Genomic DNA, 12,027 nt, shown 5'->3' on the forward strand with positions numbered 1-12,027 from the left:
TTCGAGCGCGCTGATTGGCCGGATCTCGACACCAGCAGCGTGTGATTGGTCGTTTCACATTGCCTTTGGCCCGAATGACGCAGGAACTGAGCGAGACCGAGATCACCGAGTTCCGCGAGATCTTCAACCTCGTCGACCGCGTCGGATACTACGTCTGATAGCGAATGGCGCTAAGAACCGAGTAGGATCGTGGCGGGTCCATCACCAAGGTCGAGCTCGGCGAACTCATGGACACGCTCGGGATCAACACGTCGCCGGAAGAGATCGACCTCATGATCAACGAGATCGACCAAGACAGCAACGGCGAAATCGACTTTGATGGTGCGTGCGTGTGCATTATCTTATTGTCGTCTTATCCTGTCGCACAGAGTTTGTGGCCGTCATGAGCCGCAAGGTGAATGCCACGTACAGCGCCGACCAAGTCAAAGCGTCCTTCAAGGTCTCTCCTTTTAGCAACTGCAACGACTTAGCAACTGCGAGGAATTAGATGTTTGAAAACCCGAGCACGCCAGGATGTATCCGCGTCGAGCGGCTCCTGAGTGCGCTCACGACGTACGGCAGCGACAAGATTTCGGAAGAGCAGGCACGAGAGCTCATCTGCCAGGTACGCGCGTCTGTCGCTCTTTCAAAATCCTGAGACGCTTGTACACAGTTGGAGCCGGACTCGAATGGGCTCGTCAATTATGAAGAATACGTCAACATGATGATGACCAAATAAAGATGCACCGTGAGGCCTCTTCCCCTACATGGACGCATCCACCGCTGGGATTATTGCTTTCCATATTCGAGACGGAAATGGTGCCGAGTTTGCTTATTCGTACCTGCAGGTAGGAAATGGGACAACTACTCGTACCTGCAGGTAGGATATGGGACAACTACGCGTACCTGCAGGTACCCGGTACGAAATGGGACAACAATTCTTTTGTGCAAGAACGAAATACGTTTCAAAAGGGCCATGCTGGCAGAATGACCGTGGCCAGATTGGTAGCGATGATGCACCACCGCCTAGTATGTAGTGCGAGGTCTCGATTATTGCAGGACCGCCCTTGCCACATGTATTCCCATCCGCTGGCGTGCATCCTGCATGTTTATTAGTACCTGGGACGCGTTCTCGTTGGGTTCTTGGACCGTTTCAAGCTGGATTTGGATCTCGAAACCCCTTCGTGGGAGTAACGATTCGCTTCAGTTGGCAGATCGATCGGTACCCGCAGCATGGCGCTCAACTGGTTCCTCATCGTCGTTGTCGTGCTCATGAGCTTCGTCTTCCTCGCCGCCAACGTCTACATCCTTGTCTACTTCCAGCACCCGGATGATAAGAACACTGCGTACTTTCCCAAGCTCCTCGTCGTACGTGCTGCATCCTCTCGCAGCCCATTTCTTAGTGTCGTCTTAGATCGTCGGTCTCCTCCTCGCCGAAGCTTGCATCCTGCTCCTCCCGCTCGACGTCGTACGTTCTTATCGAGGAGGATCCATGCATCGACGTCTGCCTCGTAGGCCAATAATTCAACCGCCATTGGGTGCGACGCGGGCTGGAACAGCACCTGCGGCAACCTCGACATGGAGGTGCTCTGGCTCATCGTCTTTATGGCCATCGTCGTCTTCCTCGTGCTGCTGCTGCCGTTTGCGATCTACTACTACGAAGCGGACGACGGCTTTGACGACGCCAAGGCCGCGTCGCGCTGGCTCGATGCTCTCAAGATGGAAGTCGGGACGCTCATCGTTGTCGCGATCGTGATTGCAATCACGTACACCACGTCGTCGACGTCGACGATCCCGTACGAAGCCATTGTCATGAGCTCGATGCCGAATGGATCGATCCCGATCACGGCAAGCAATGGCAGCAGCAGTGTGGCCAATGCGACCATTGTCGTCCCGTCGGCGCTGGCTGCGTACGCTGGCTTTCACGAGTTTACGGGTAGACTCGCATTAAAGTGCTATTTAGTATGCGATCTGACGATCCCGTAGACGGGTCCGTCATTAGCTCGGACGAGCGCCTCGCTGCACTCACGCACCCCGTGCAAGCGACCAACATGACCGTCGCGGTCTCGGTGCCCATCTACATCACCGCGCTCTTTAGCTTTGTGGGCTGGTTCGCCTTTACGATCTTTGTCGCGATCGGCCTTATCGCGCTGCCGCTCGACTTGATCTTGTACACACACTTGGTTTTTCGGCTTGAAACATTGATACATTTGTGGACTAGGGCCTTCTTTTACCGCCCGCGCTTCATGCCCGCCGACATTTATGCGCAGCAAAAGGTGTGTATCAATGTATCAATGTATCGACTTGGACGACGCGACGGAATGCTGTGTAGATGCTCATCCAGATCCGGTCGCTCGAGCTTCTGGAAGTCGGCAAAGAAATCAAGGCGCAGCAGCTCGTACGCGATGGCGTAATGCAATGCGTGTCTCTCATGCGGCATGCAGACGGTCACGGGTTCGAAGCTCTCGCTGCGGGAGCGCCAAAAGCAAGCCCGCCAAGACCTGCTCATGATGAACAAGTTCAAGCAGGTATGTACATAATGCCATCGTTTGGCAGTCGATATGCATCAACCGATGGGCTAGGCCGTCTACTTGCTCGAGAAGGACGTCCAGGAACTCAAACTGTGCCACGAAGACTACAAGAACTACAACCCGTTAGTTCCGTTCGGGAAGCTCGTGCTCGGGTTTCTCTGCTCGATCGTGAGCTTTCTCTGGGTGCTCCAGATCATCCTCGCCATGCTCCCTCGCGTGCCCATCGTGCCGTTCCTCAACAACTACTTTATCTGGTTCGACTCGTGGTTCCCGCTCTTCGGCACGATCTCTGTCGGGCTCTTTACGCTGTACCTGCTCGCGTGCTGTGTCAAGGGCTGCTTCAAGTTTGGCATGCGCTGCTTCTGCTGTGCGGTGCGTCCTAATGTTCATGGCCATGGAAAGGATGCCTCTCATGCGATGCTGCCTTTGTAGCTGCACCCGATGGAGTTTAACGGCACGTACATGAACTCGTTCCTCTTTAATCTCACGTACACACTGAATCCAAGAAGAAAGCAGATCTGAGAAGCGATGTAGGCTCATCTTGCTCTGCTGCATCCCATGCGTCCAATTCGCCAACCAAGCCTTTGGCGACTATGTCCGCCTCACGACGATCCAAAGTACGACAGGCTCGATAGCGTCGATGCATGATTCTGTTATCATCTTTCTCTGTGTCGTAGCCATGATGGGGGTCCAGCTCAAGTACATGAAGGGCTTTACGTTCTTTTGGGCCAAAAACGTGTTTCTCTACATCTTGCTCGTGCTTGCCTTCCTCACGCTCATCTACCTCGTAAGGCAGACGCTTTCAACATGGCATGCTTCACGCACGCAACGTTAGGCGATCCGGCCCCGCGACACGTCGTCCAAGACAGACAAGATCCGCAAGAAAATCGAAAAGCAAGTGCGCCTTGCGACGGCGTAAGTCAAAACCAATGACACTTTTTTTCATTACTACCCACTTGGCCCCCGCTTCGATCCTCGGCGACGCATGTTTGCTCGGACCAAGCATTTTCCATCAATTTACAGTGGTCGTATATTGCACTTGAAAGATTGAAAGAAAAGTGAATGGGCCTTTCTCGGTGGTGGCGAGCACTCTCAATGAGAGTGCGGAACGAGAGTGCGAAATGAGAGTGTGACGAGTCGCTCAGCACACTATTTCCGAGCGTATCTTGGCATGGAAGGGCCACTGGGGACGACGGTGATGGGCAGCCACCGCGCGCGCAAGGTGCTGCGGGCCTCGCTCTTGCTGCCGCAGGCGGCCGCGCTCGAGAGTCTTCCGAGCCTCGACTACCTCGAGCGCACGGGCGTCAAGACGTTCCTCGAAGACGCGCTCAAGCAGCTCCTCGTCGAGCGGCCCGAGAGCGCGGTCCGCTTCTTTGACAAGTACTTTTCCAGGTACACTGCTACGAGCACACGGATACGTCTCATGGCCGCAGGGTGCTCGCCATGACACACGTCGAAGGCCGGTCCTTTGAGTTTGTCGACGCTAACCTCCGCAACCGCCTCGCCTTCTTAGCCCTCCTCGACAACGCGCTCGGCAACATTGACGAAGCGTATGGTGCGACTACATGCACCTCGCCCTTGCATGATGACGCCACGGGGATAGAGATGACGATGGATGACTTTCATCAGCTGGCGGCGACGCACTGCGCGGGCTTGCCGCGGTCGCTCGTGGTGCAAGCATGCAGCCACCTCGTCGAGGAAGAGAGCTGCACGGCCGAGATCCCCTTCAAGCGCATCTTGACGTGCTTCCGGGCGTGCTTGATTTACAATGGTCGGTCCATCGAACCCCGCCACTGCGAGCATTTCTGTAGCACGTGAGGCTAGAGTTTTTAGCCCACGTCTACCACATTTACGCCGAGTACATGCGACCCGAGAAGAAGGACGCGTGCGAGACGGTCGACGAGAAGCGGCGCAAGGACGGCGCGCAGGCCAAGCTCAGCGAAGCCGTCGCCACCAAGGTCCGCGACGAGCATCGCGGGTGTCACGAAAAGTACGTCAACGTGCCAAGGCAGAGCCTCATGCGTGCAGGTTCACGTGCCCACCACTGTCAGTCGTCGAGGCGTGCCTGTATACGAGTGGCACCTTCAAGCAGGTCGGCGCCTCGAGCTCGAACCGGCGACGAGTGATGCTGGCTACATGTAGTTTTGTGGCACCTTTGTCGAGCATGTCGCAATCGACGCGGCCATCAATGAACTCCACAGTGCGCACGAGAAGGTGGGCGAGGCCATGTTTCGGCTGCCGACGGGCGACGCTGCCGATGGCCCCGACATGGACGCGTACGCTGGCTCCTCTGCAGTCTGGCGGAGAAGCATCCGTGGCGTAGGCTCAAGCAGCCGCGCAAGTCGATCAAGCGGCGCAGCTCGTCCAAGGCGGCCAAGCGCGGGTAGCCGCGCCGTCGTGCAGAGGCAGGGGCGCTGCGATCTTGGCCCGCAGCTGGCGACGCCAAATTTTAGGAGCTTGTATTCTGCATGCACTTTTAAGCCAATGGCCTTGCAGGATTACGCGAGTTTTATCCAATGGCATCGCGCACAGATTGGTATCTAAGACGTGTGATCGAGCGTTCGGTGTAACTTCCCAAGCCGACGAATGAGCCAAGTCGACGTCCCGTACACGAGCCAGCGGCTGCGCTTCGTGGTCGAGCCGGCGCTGGCCGACGAGATCCATGGCGGAACGACTGCATGTACGTCGACATCGCGATAATGGATGGCTCATGGCATAATCGCCACCTAGTGCGCAAGGGTTGCCACCTCGGCGCGCTCGCCGAGCAGGTCACGCCGGGCACGACGCCCGAGCGCGACGCGTTCCTCGCATGGATGAAGGCGGCGAGTGGCATTCAGACGGACCGCGACTTTCGGTCGGCGCGCGCGCTACTGGAGCTGCTCTACCACACCTTCTCGGCGCACAGCGTCGACATGGCGGACCTCGCGATCGGTGCCATGACGGTGCTCGACGGCTCGACCGAAGACAAGCTCCGCACGGCACTGCAGCTCGTGACCACGGACGACGTCATCACCGAAGGCGACCTCGTGCGGGTTCTAAGCGGCTTCCTCCTCGGGCTCTACTGCCTCTTTGCGGGCAATGCGGACGAAGACAGCCACGCGCCCGACGCGATCGTCGAGCTTCTCACGCACAGCGCCACCAAGACCGTCCAAGGCCTCTTGGAGCAGACGCCGACACTGACGTTGGAGCACATTTGGGACTGGTACCTCCTCGTGGGGGCCACGGAGGCGCCGTATCTCAAGCTGCTCGACATGGATCGGTGGAATGTCACCGAGCAACGAAGCGCCATGGCGCCACCGCCGAGCAGCGCGGGTGACGGTGTTCTCTTTGGCTTTGTCTCGGACTCGCACGTGCTTGGCATCCACGAGGCGCATGCGGTCGAGCTCGAGGACCTCCTCATGGCGACGCGCTTCCCCGTGCTGTCGCCGCAAACGCTGTACGACACCTTTCTGCACCACACGCTCGACGGCTGGCTCGACGAGCTCACGTTCATCGAGAGCGTCAACGAGCTCACGTGCATGACGTGCACCAACCATGTCATGGACGACGACAAGTTCATGGGCGCGGTGCGGTCGCTCTTCAAGCAGTACCTCGGCGGCGCGCATAGCAAGACGACGGTCGACGCGTTCGAGCTCGCAGCAGGCTTTAGCCTCTTCGCCCACGGCTCCAAGAGCGACAAGCTCGCGGCCGGCTTCCACTTCTTCGACACGGACGACCTCGGGTACCTCTCCAAGGGCCAACTCTGGCGCTTCCTGCGCTCAGTCATCCTCACGATCCTCGGCCTCGCACCGCCGGCCATGCCACTGCCGACGTCGTCGATCCTTGCGTTTGTCGATGCAGGCGGCGCGGCGATTCTGGACGCGCTCGATGCGCCAACCTACACGTTCGAGACATTTGGCCGGTGGTACAACCAAGGCGGCTTCCAGCTCGTGAGCTGGCTCGAGCTCCTCGACCTCAAGAAGTGGACGTTCGTCTATGGCGACTTTAACACGTCGATTTTGGACAAGACGCCGGTGCAGCCGGTCTCGGCCAGCATGTACTACACGGCCAAGAACATCCGTGCGACCAACCAAAAAGAGGCTGGCTCCAACGACACCAATCCGGTGCATAGCGGCTTGCTTCCCCTCGACTCGATCCCGGCGCTCTGCCTCAAGAACGACGTTGTCCTCGCCTTTGATCTGCTCCTCGAGTCGGACATGCACCCGGTCCAGAACCTCGCGTTCGACAATGGCGATCTGCTGCACTACGCGCAGCTGCAGCGCAACACGGGCTTGTATGCGCTTGACGTCCCTTCGGTGCACAATACGTTTGCCAACTACATTGACGTGCACAACGGTCTCGCAACGATCGACAAAGGGCGGTTTGATGCGTGCATGGCTGCGCTGCTGCCGGAGGCGCGCGACCTCTCGCCGCTCGCTGCACTCTTCTTTGCGTTCAACCGGACCGGCACGGGGACACTGGACGCGACCGAGTTCGTCTCGGGCTTTCTCCTGCTCTGCGGCGGCTCGAAGAGCACCAAGCTCGCGTTTTGCTTTGGACTCTTTGACGAAGACGGCGACGGGTTCCTCACGCGCCGGGAAATGTGGAAGTTTCTGCGCTCGTTCCTGACGATGCTGCTGGCGCTCGGCAACGGCGCCGACTTGTCGGCCGACACGATCGGCTACATCTGTGACGCCGCGTGCATCTCGATTGCCAAGTCGATCTTCAACGAGTCCATGAGCGGCGACGACCTCGTGCTGCGGTCCAAAGTGGCGTTTGCCGAATTCGCCGACTGGTACTCGGAGAAAGGATACGCGCTCATTCCGTGGATCGAGCTCTTGGATGCAAAAAAGTGGCCCATCGTCGACGCCACGATCGCCGACGCCGTCGACAGCTTTACCGCGTCGACGGCCGCCGGCCAAGAGAAGGAAGAGGCGCTGGTCCAGACCACGACGACGGTCGTTAGCAGCACCGGCGGGTACCCGACGACGGCGACAACGCACGACGGGTACAAGGACTCGTCGTCGGTTGTCTTCCAGTTCAAGTTGACGTCGTACGACGCGACGATGCTCCGTATCCGGCTACGGGACGTTGCCGTCGTCTCGACGATCGCCGACAAGCTCCGGCTACGGTTCTTGACGTGCGAAGCGCTGTACACGAGCTTGGACAAGTTTGCGAAGGGCAAGTGCCTCACGAAATCTGGGTTTTTGTATGCGATCCGGAGCCTCGCGCCCAAGGAAGGCTTGAGCAGTGAAGACCAAGAGTTCCTCTCGTACCACCTGCTCCGGCTCTTCTCGCTGTACGAGACCGAGACCAACCTCGACGGCAGCGAGGACGATGACCATCATGATGACGCGGCGACGTCAATGCCATCGACGTCGATCATGGGCAGCGCCGTCGACAAGCTCCACTTGCTCTCGGGGCTCAGTATCCTCTGCGCAGGCTCCAAGAGCAACAAGCTCGGCGTGCTCTTCACGCTGTACGACGTGCACCGCGACGGTTGCATCTCGCGGCGCGCGCTCTTTGAGCTCTTCAAGAGCATCCTCGCGCTCCTCTTTTCCTTCTCGCTGGCCGAAGCCGCGTCGTCGTCGTCGAATCTGTTTGCGGCCGAGCGGGCGGCCGGCGCACTGACGTCGCAGGTGTTTTGCGAGACGCAGTCGCGGTCGTCGATTTCGCTTGGCGTCTTTGCCGAGTGGTACAGCGCCGGCGGGTACCAGTGCTGCCCGTGGCTCGAGCTCCTCGACCTCGGCAAGTGGCCGACGAAAGCCGCCATGGACGCCCACGCGCGCGAGAAGCCGCTCGCGTACGCCTTTGACATGCACGAAGAGGGCAGTCTCCTGCAGTACTCGGAGAAGGACATTGATATGTATTTGCGTATGCTGGACGCCACGCAGTTTCCGTCGCTGCCCGTGGCCGCGATCCACGAAGCGATTGTCGCCAACGCGCGGGCGCATCATGGCACGACCGCCGACGGCCTCGTCATCTCGCGCGCGAGCTTCTACCGCTGCATCCGCAAGCTCATTCCGCGTCAAGCCATCAACGAAGAAGGCCAGCACCTCGCGTCGCGGCTGCTCGCACGGCTCTTTGGCGTCTACGACCGCAAGAAAACCGGCAAGGTCCAAGCGCTCGAGCTCGCGTGCGGGCTCACGATCCTCGGGCACGGCTCCAAGAGCCAAAAGCTCGCGGCCGCGTTCGACCTCCTCGTGTCGCTCGCCAACAAGGGGTCGCCGCACCAGACCAAGCTGCCCCATGGCATGCTCTTTCTCTACCTGCGCTCGATTCTCTTGGCGCTCATGGTGCTGAGTGACGCGCGGTACCGGTCGGGCCTCGAACACATGTACGTTGAGGCCGACGAGGTGGTCGGCGACGCGACGACCAAGGTCCTCTCGGAGATCACCCTCGACGCGAGCCTCCGAACGCGCAACCGCATCTCGTTTGAGCAGTTTGGCGAGTGGTACAACGGCGGCGGCTACGAGACGCTCTCGTGGGTCGAGCTCCTCGACGTCGCCAAGTGGCAGCACGAGACGACGACGACGACGACGCGCGGCGTCCGCGCCAGCGACATTGGCCTCGCGCCGGCGTCGGCTCCAAGTGACCCCGTCCTGCTCGAGATGCGTCTTCCGCGTCGGCCCTTGCGCTTCACCGCGTCGTCCATCCATGGGCTCCGCGAGTGCTTGGTGCATTTGGAGCTGCACTTGTACGCGCCGCTGCAGCTCGTGACGGTGCTCAAGAGCTTTCTGAAGCGCCACGAGGCGCCGTCGACCGACCTCCTCTCGCCGACGGTGCAGGTGGCGCTGACCAAAGACCAGTTCCGCAGCGCGCTCCTTCAACTCTGCGCGACGCACGCCCACTGCACCAACAGCTACGTGCTGCGTTTTGCGGACGCGGTCTTTGCAGCCTTTGCCAAGGGACACGAGACGGACGCGCGCATGATCCGGCGGCGCGACACGACTGTGCCCCTCGTGCACCTCTTGTGCGGCCTCATGGTCTTCACGGATGGGTCGCTGCTGGAGATCCTTCTGCATGGCACCGCGCTGCTCTGCTTTACAGCGTTCACCGAGCAGCTGGTCGACGATGTGAGTGCCCATCACTTTGTCCCGCGCGCCATCTTGCAGCTCTGCCTTGAGAACTTTCTCAAGATGCTCTATGCGACCAGTAGCAGCATACTATTGGACGTCGATGATGGCGACGACGGCAGCGCGACGGCCGGCGCGAAAGCGTGCGTGAGCGGGTTTGCGCCCGGGGGGCCTGACGAGATGGTCGCGATCGAAGCCTTCTGCAGCTGGTACCTCGAGCGCAACGAGCACGACTGGCTGCGTCTCGTGGTGCTGGAAAACTGGCCGCCCGAGCTCCTTGAACTCAACCTCGCCAACCGCGCGTCCCAGGCCACCTCATAAGCGCTCGGATTTAACTTGCATATGTTGTTCATTCGTCTTTTGTCTTGGTCGTCGCCTTGTCGCCGTAGAGAAGGCAGCCCATACCGAGGAGGATGATGGACGCGCCGAGCCACCATTGCAGCGGGAGGTGCTCGTGGAAGATGGCCAGCCCCAAGACCGCCTAGGCATGCCCATGATGTTGCATCAAGACGCATGGCGTCTACCGTCACAACAAAGTTGATGGCCGAGCTCGTGATAGTAGCCGTGAGCGAGTCGGTCTCGTGGAGGCCTTGCACGAAGAAGTTGAGCATGACCGCGTTCGAGAGCAGCATCGCGACGAAGAAGAGGACCCGGACCCCGACGCTCACGTAGGCGCAGTCGAGCCATGGCACCTCGACCGCCATGCTCATGCAGGTTTCCTGGACCCCATGCAGCATGGACGTCGAGTCGTCCGAGGAGAACTTGCCGAGCATGCCCGAGCAGGCGGCGATCGCGCCCGACACGGCGCTACTCCACATGCTTTGGACACAAAAAGCGAAAGTGATGCTTACATTCGGCATGTCACCAGCAATGCGGCACGTGTTAGGTGGCATATGCCACTTTAGAAAAACACTGGCTTAACCAGTGTATGCCACTGCGGATCCGGATACGGCGTCGGCACCACATACCGGTAAGATGCCACTCGATGGCTTCGTCGTCGAGGTGCGCAACCTCCCGGCGGCGCTGGCGACGTCGGCGATCGAAGAGCTGCTGCGGCATGTCGGCGCCACCGACATCCGCGTGCTAACGAGTCGCGGCAAGGTACAGCGCGAAGCATTCTCGACGGTCGAAGCTCCATGGCTCGGTCGCCTGCGTAGAAGAAAGCAGCTTTGGCCGCCTTCCCGAACGATAGCATTGGCAACGCCGCTGTGGCACGACTCAGCAAGATGCGCCTCGCTGACCACCAGCTCCAGGCGCGGGTCCACGGTGGCGACCTCGACGCACCACCACCCACGCCGATCTTGCCTCCGCTGCCTCCCGAGCCGACGCCATCGACCCCATCGACGGCGCGGCAACCGACGCCCATAGCTCCGCATCTGGGGTACCATGCATCACGGTAGACGTATGGCGACAAGCATACGCGATAGGCTGCATTACCCGCCGTCGCCGCTGCTCGCGTACAAGTACCCCAAGGCGACGCCCGAGATCGTGGCCAATGTCGCCAACGGTCTGTCCTACTGCGTCATCGTCTCGCATCACAATAGGTCCTTGGCTAGCGCTCATGGCCCTTCCCAAGCTGTACACGCAAGTGCTGCATCTCATGAACAAGATGCACTTGCCGCCGCCGTTCGAGAAGGACGTCATCCGCGGCCCCTTCTCGACCGACGTACGCATTCTTCACCAGATGGAATGCCGCTATAGTAGCTCGCGGTAGGGGCTCGCTGCCCGGGGTAAACGCCTACATGAGGACGCCTTTCAAGCCAGCGATGACGACGACGACGAGGACGACGACGGAGGATGACGACAAGGTGTCATCGGAAGCTACCGACATGGTTCCTCCCGCCGACGTCAGTACGCGCGCTGACCATCCCCCAGCGGTGCCCAGCCAGCGGCCACGGGGCGCCAAGCCTCAGAAAAAAGCACTGCGCGTCGCCGCGGCTTTTGTCGACGACGCGCCGGCGCCCCGTATTGTGGCGCGCCCCGGTGTCATCTCCGAAGCTGAATTGAATCGAACCCGGCTCGCCCCCGACGGTCTCCTCCGCCGACTTGTGACGATGCTGATATACTATGTGATCTTAGCGCTCGCGGAACTCAAGTACATGAAGGGCTACGCCCGGGGCGACCCGTCGCGCGTGCTGTACGTCAAGAACATCGCCAAGTCGGTCGACGAGTCGGACCTTCGCCACGTATTTGGTGCTGTCTTTCCCGACGACGCCTCCATGGGGTGGGTGCGCATGTATCAAGAAAGTATCAAGTGACGCCGTCGTCGTCTAGGCTCCTCTCGATCAAGTTGTTTAAAGAAGGGCGGCTCAAGGGCCAAGCCTTTGTGGAGTTCCCAGACATAGATCTGGCCACGCTCGCGCTCGAGACAATCCACGGTGTCTGCTTGGAGGAGAAGCCGCTGATTCTGGTACGTGACTCGCCCGAATAGATCAAGATCTATCATCGGCGTCTGCAGTGCT

At 59.7% G+C, this 12,027-nt stretch overlaps 7 protein-coding genes across 7 annotated transcripts; 6 read left to right on the top strand and 1 right to left on the bottom strand.

The window, feature by feature from the left end:
- Positions 1-74: 74 nt before the first annotated feature.
- Positions 75-744, top strand: SPRG_07133 (hypothetical protein; the record flags this gene model as incomplete). Its single annotated transcript, XM_012345930.1, has 5 exons — positions 75-140; positions 186-321; positions 369-439; positions 488-604; positions 653-744. 5 exons carry the CDS (start codon positions 75-77, stop codon positions 716-718), a joined length of 456 nt encoding a protein of 151 aa, XP_012201320.1. The 3' UTR covers positions 719-744.
- A 435-nt stretch (positions 745-1,179) lies between these two features.
- Positions 1,180-3,465, top strand: SPRG_07134 (hypothetical protein). Its single transcript, XM_012345931.1, has 12 exons — positions 1,180-1,347; positions 1,394-1,447; positions 1,495-1,915; positions 1,966-2,149; positions 2,201-2,255; positions 2,312-2,377; positions 2,424-2,507; positions 2,562-2,882; positions 2,943-2,998; positions 3,045-3,127; positions 3,188-3,297; positions 3,346-3,465. Exons 1-12 carry the CDS (start codon positions 1,213-1,215, stop codon positions 3,427-3,429), a joined length of 1,653 nt encoding a protein of 550 aa, XP_012201321.1. The 5' UTR covers positions 1,180-1,212; the 3' UTR covers positions 3,430-3,465.
- A 210-nt stretch (positions 3,466-3,675) lies between these two features.
- On the top strand, positions 3,676-5,010 carry SPRG_07135 (hypothetical protein). Its single transcript, XM_012345932.1, has 7 exons — positions 3,676-3,902; positions 3,944-4,065; positions 4,114-4,281; positions 4,335-4,500; positions 4,539-4,602; positions 4,653-4,786; positions 4,834-5,010. The coding sequence occupies exons 1-7, from the start codon at positions 3,682-3,684 to the stop codon at positions 4,895-4,897; spliced, it is 939 nt and encodes a 312-aa protein (XP_012201322.1). The 5' UTR covers positions 3,676-3,681; the 3' UTR covers positions 4,898-5,010.
- A 55-nt stretch (positions 5,011-5,065) lies between these two features.
- On the top strand, positions 5,066-9,886 carry SPRG_07136 (hypothetical protein; the record flags this gene model as incomplete). The annotated part of the gene is made up of 2 exons (XM_012345933.1): positions 5,066-5,190; positions 5,241-9,886. Exons 1-2 carry the CDS (start codon positions 5,097-5,099, stop codon positions 9,884-9,886), a joined length of 4,740 nt encoding a protein of 1,579 aa, XP_012201323.1. The 5' UTR covers positions 5,066-5,096.
- Positions 9,887-9,895: 9 nt separating this feature from the next.
- SPRG_07137 (hypothetical protein) lies at positions 9,896-10,391 on the bottom strand. The gene is made up of 2 exons (XM_012345934.1): positions 10,090-10,391; positions 9,896-10,046 (listed from the first exon to the last, which is right to left on the bottom strand). Exons 1-2 carry the CDS (start codon positions 10,381-10,383, stop codon positions 9,915-9,917), a joined length of 426 nt encoding a protein of 141 aa, XP_012201324.1. The 5' UTR covers positions 10,384-10,391; the 3' UTR covers positions 9,896-9,914.
- Positions 10,392-10,540: 149 nt separating this feature from the next.
- On the top strand, positions 10,541-11,464 carry SPRG_07138 (hypothetical protein; the record flags this gene model as incomplete). The annotated part of the gene is made up of 5 exons (XM_012345935.1): positions 10,541-10,666; positions 10,723-10,946; positions 10,993-11,072; positions 11,122-11,231; positions 11,280-11,464. 5 exons carry the CDS (start codon positions 10,541-10,543, stop codon positions 11,364-11,366), a joined length of 627 nt encoding a protein of 208 aa, XP_012201325.1. The 3' UTR covers positions 11,367-11,464.
- A 200-nt stretch (positions 11,465-11,664) lies between these two features.
- SPRG_20341 (hypothetical protein) lies at positions 11,665-11,996 on the top strand (the record flags this gene model as incomplete). Its single annotated transcript, XM_012346068.1, has 2 exons — positions 11,665-11,789; positions 11,840-11,996. 2 exons carry the CDS (start codon positions 11,665-11,667, stop codon positions 11,994-11,996), a joined length of 282 nt encoding a protein of 93 aa, XP_012201458.1.
- Positions 11,997-12,027: the final 31 nt, after the last annotated feature.

This window comes from Saprolegnia parasitica (genome assembly GCF_000151545.1).
Source record: "Saprolegnia parasitica CBS 223.65 unplaced genomic scaffold supercont2.26, whole genome shotgun sequence".
NCBI lineage: Eukaryota > Oomycota > Saprolegniomycetes > Saprolegniales > Saprolegniaceae > Saprolegnia > Saprolegnia parasitica.

Excerpts from the sequence above, each read along its gene's own strand:
- SPRG_07134 (XM_012345931.1), top strand. The coding sequence starts at position 1,213 with ATGGCGCTCAACTGGTTCCTCATCGTCGTTGTCGTGCTCATGAGCTTC. Across the intron at positions 1,916-1,965 it reads TGGCTTTCACGAGTTTACGG|ACGGGTCCGTCATTAGCTCG; the intron begins GTAGACTCGCAT and ends ACGATCCCGTAG. Across the intron at positions 2,999-3,044 it reads TCGTTCCTCTTTAATCTCAC|GCTCATCTTGCTCTGCTGCA; the intron begins GTACACACTGAA and ends GAAGCGATGTAG.
- SPRG_07135 (XM_012345932.1), top strand. The coding sequence starts at position 3,682 with ATGGAAGGGCCACTGGGGACGACGGTGATGGGCAGCCACCGCGCGCGC. Across the intron at positions 4,603-4,652 it reads CGAGTGGCACCTTCAAGCAG|TTTTGTGGCACCTTTGTCGA; the intron begins GTCGGCGCCTCG and ends GGCTACATGTAG. Across the intron at positions 4,787-4,833 it reads GATGGCCCCGACATGGACGC|GCTCAAGCAGCCGCGCAAGT; the intron begins GTACGCTGGCTC and ends TCCGTGGCGTAG.
- SPRG_07137 (XM_012345934.1), bottom strand. The coding sequence starts at position 10,383 with ATGTGGAGTAGCGCCGTGTCGGGCGCGATCGCCGCCTGCTCGGGCATG. Across the intron at positions 10,047-10,089 it reads CCATCAACTTTGTTGTGACG|GCGGTCTTGGGGCTGGCCAT; the intron begins GTAGACGCCATG and ends GGGCATGCCTAG.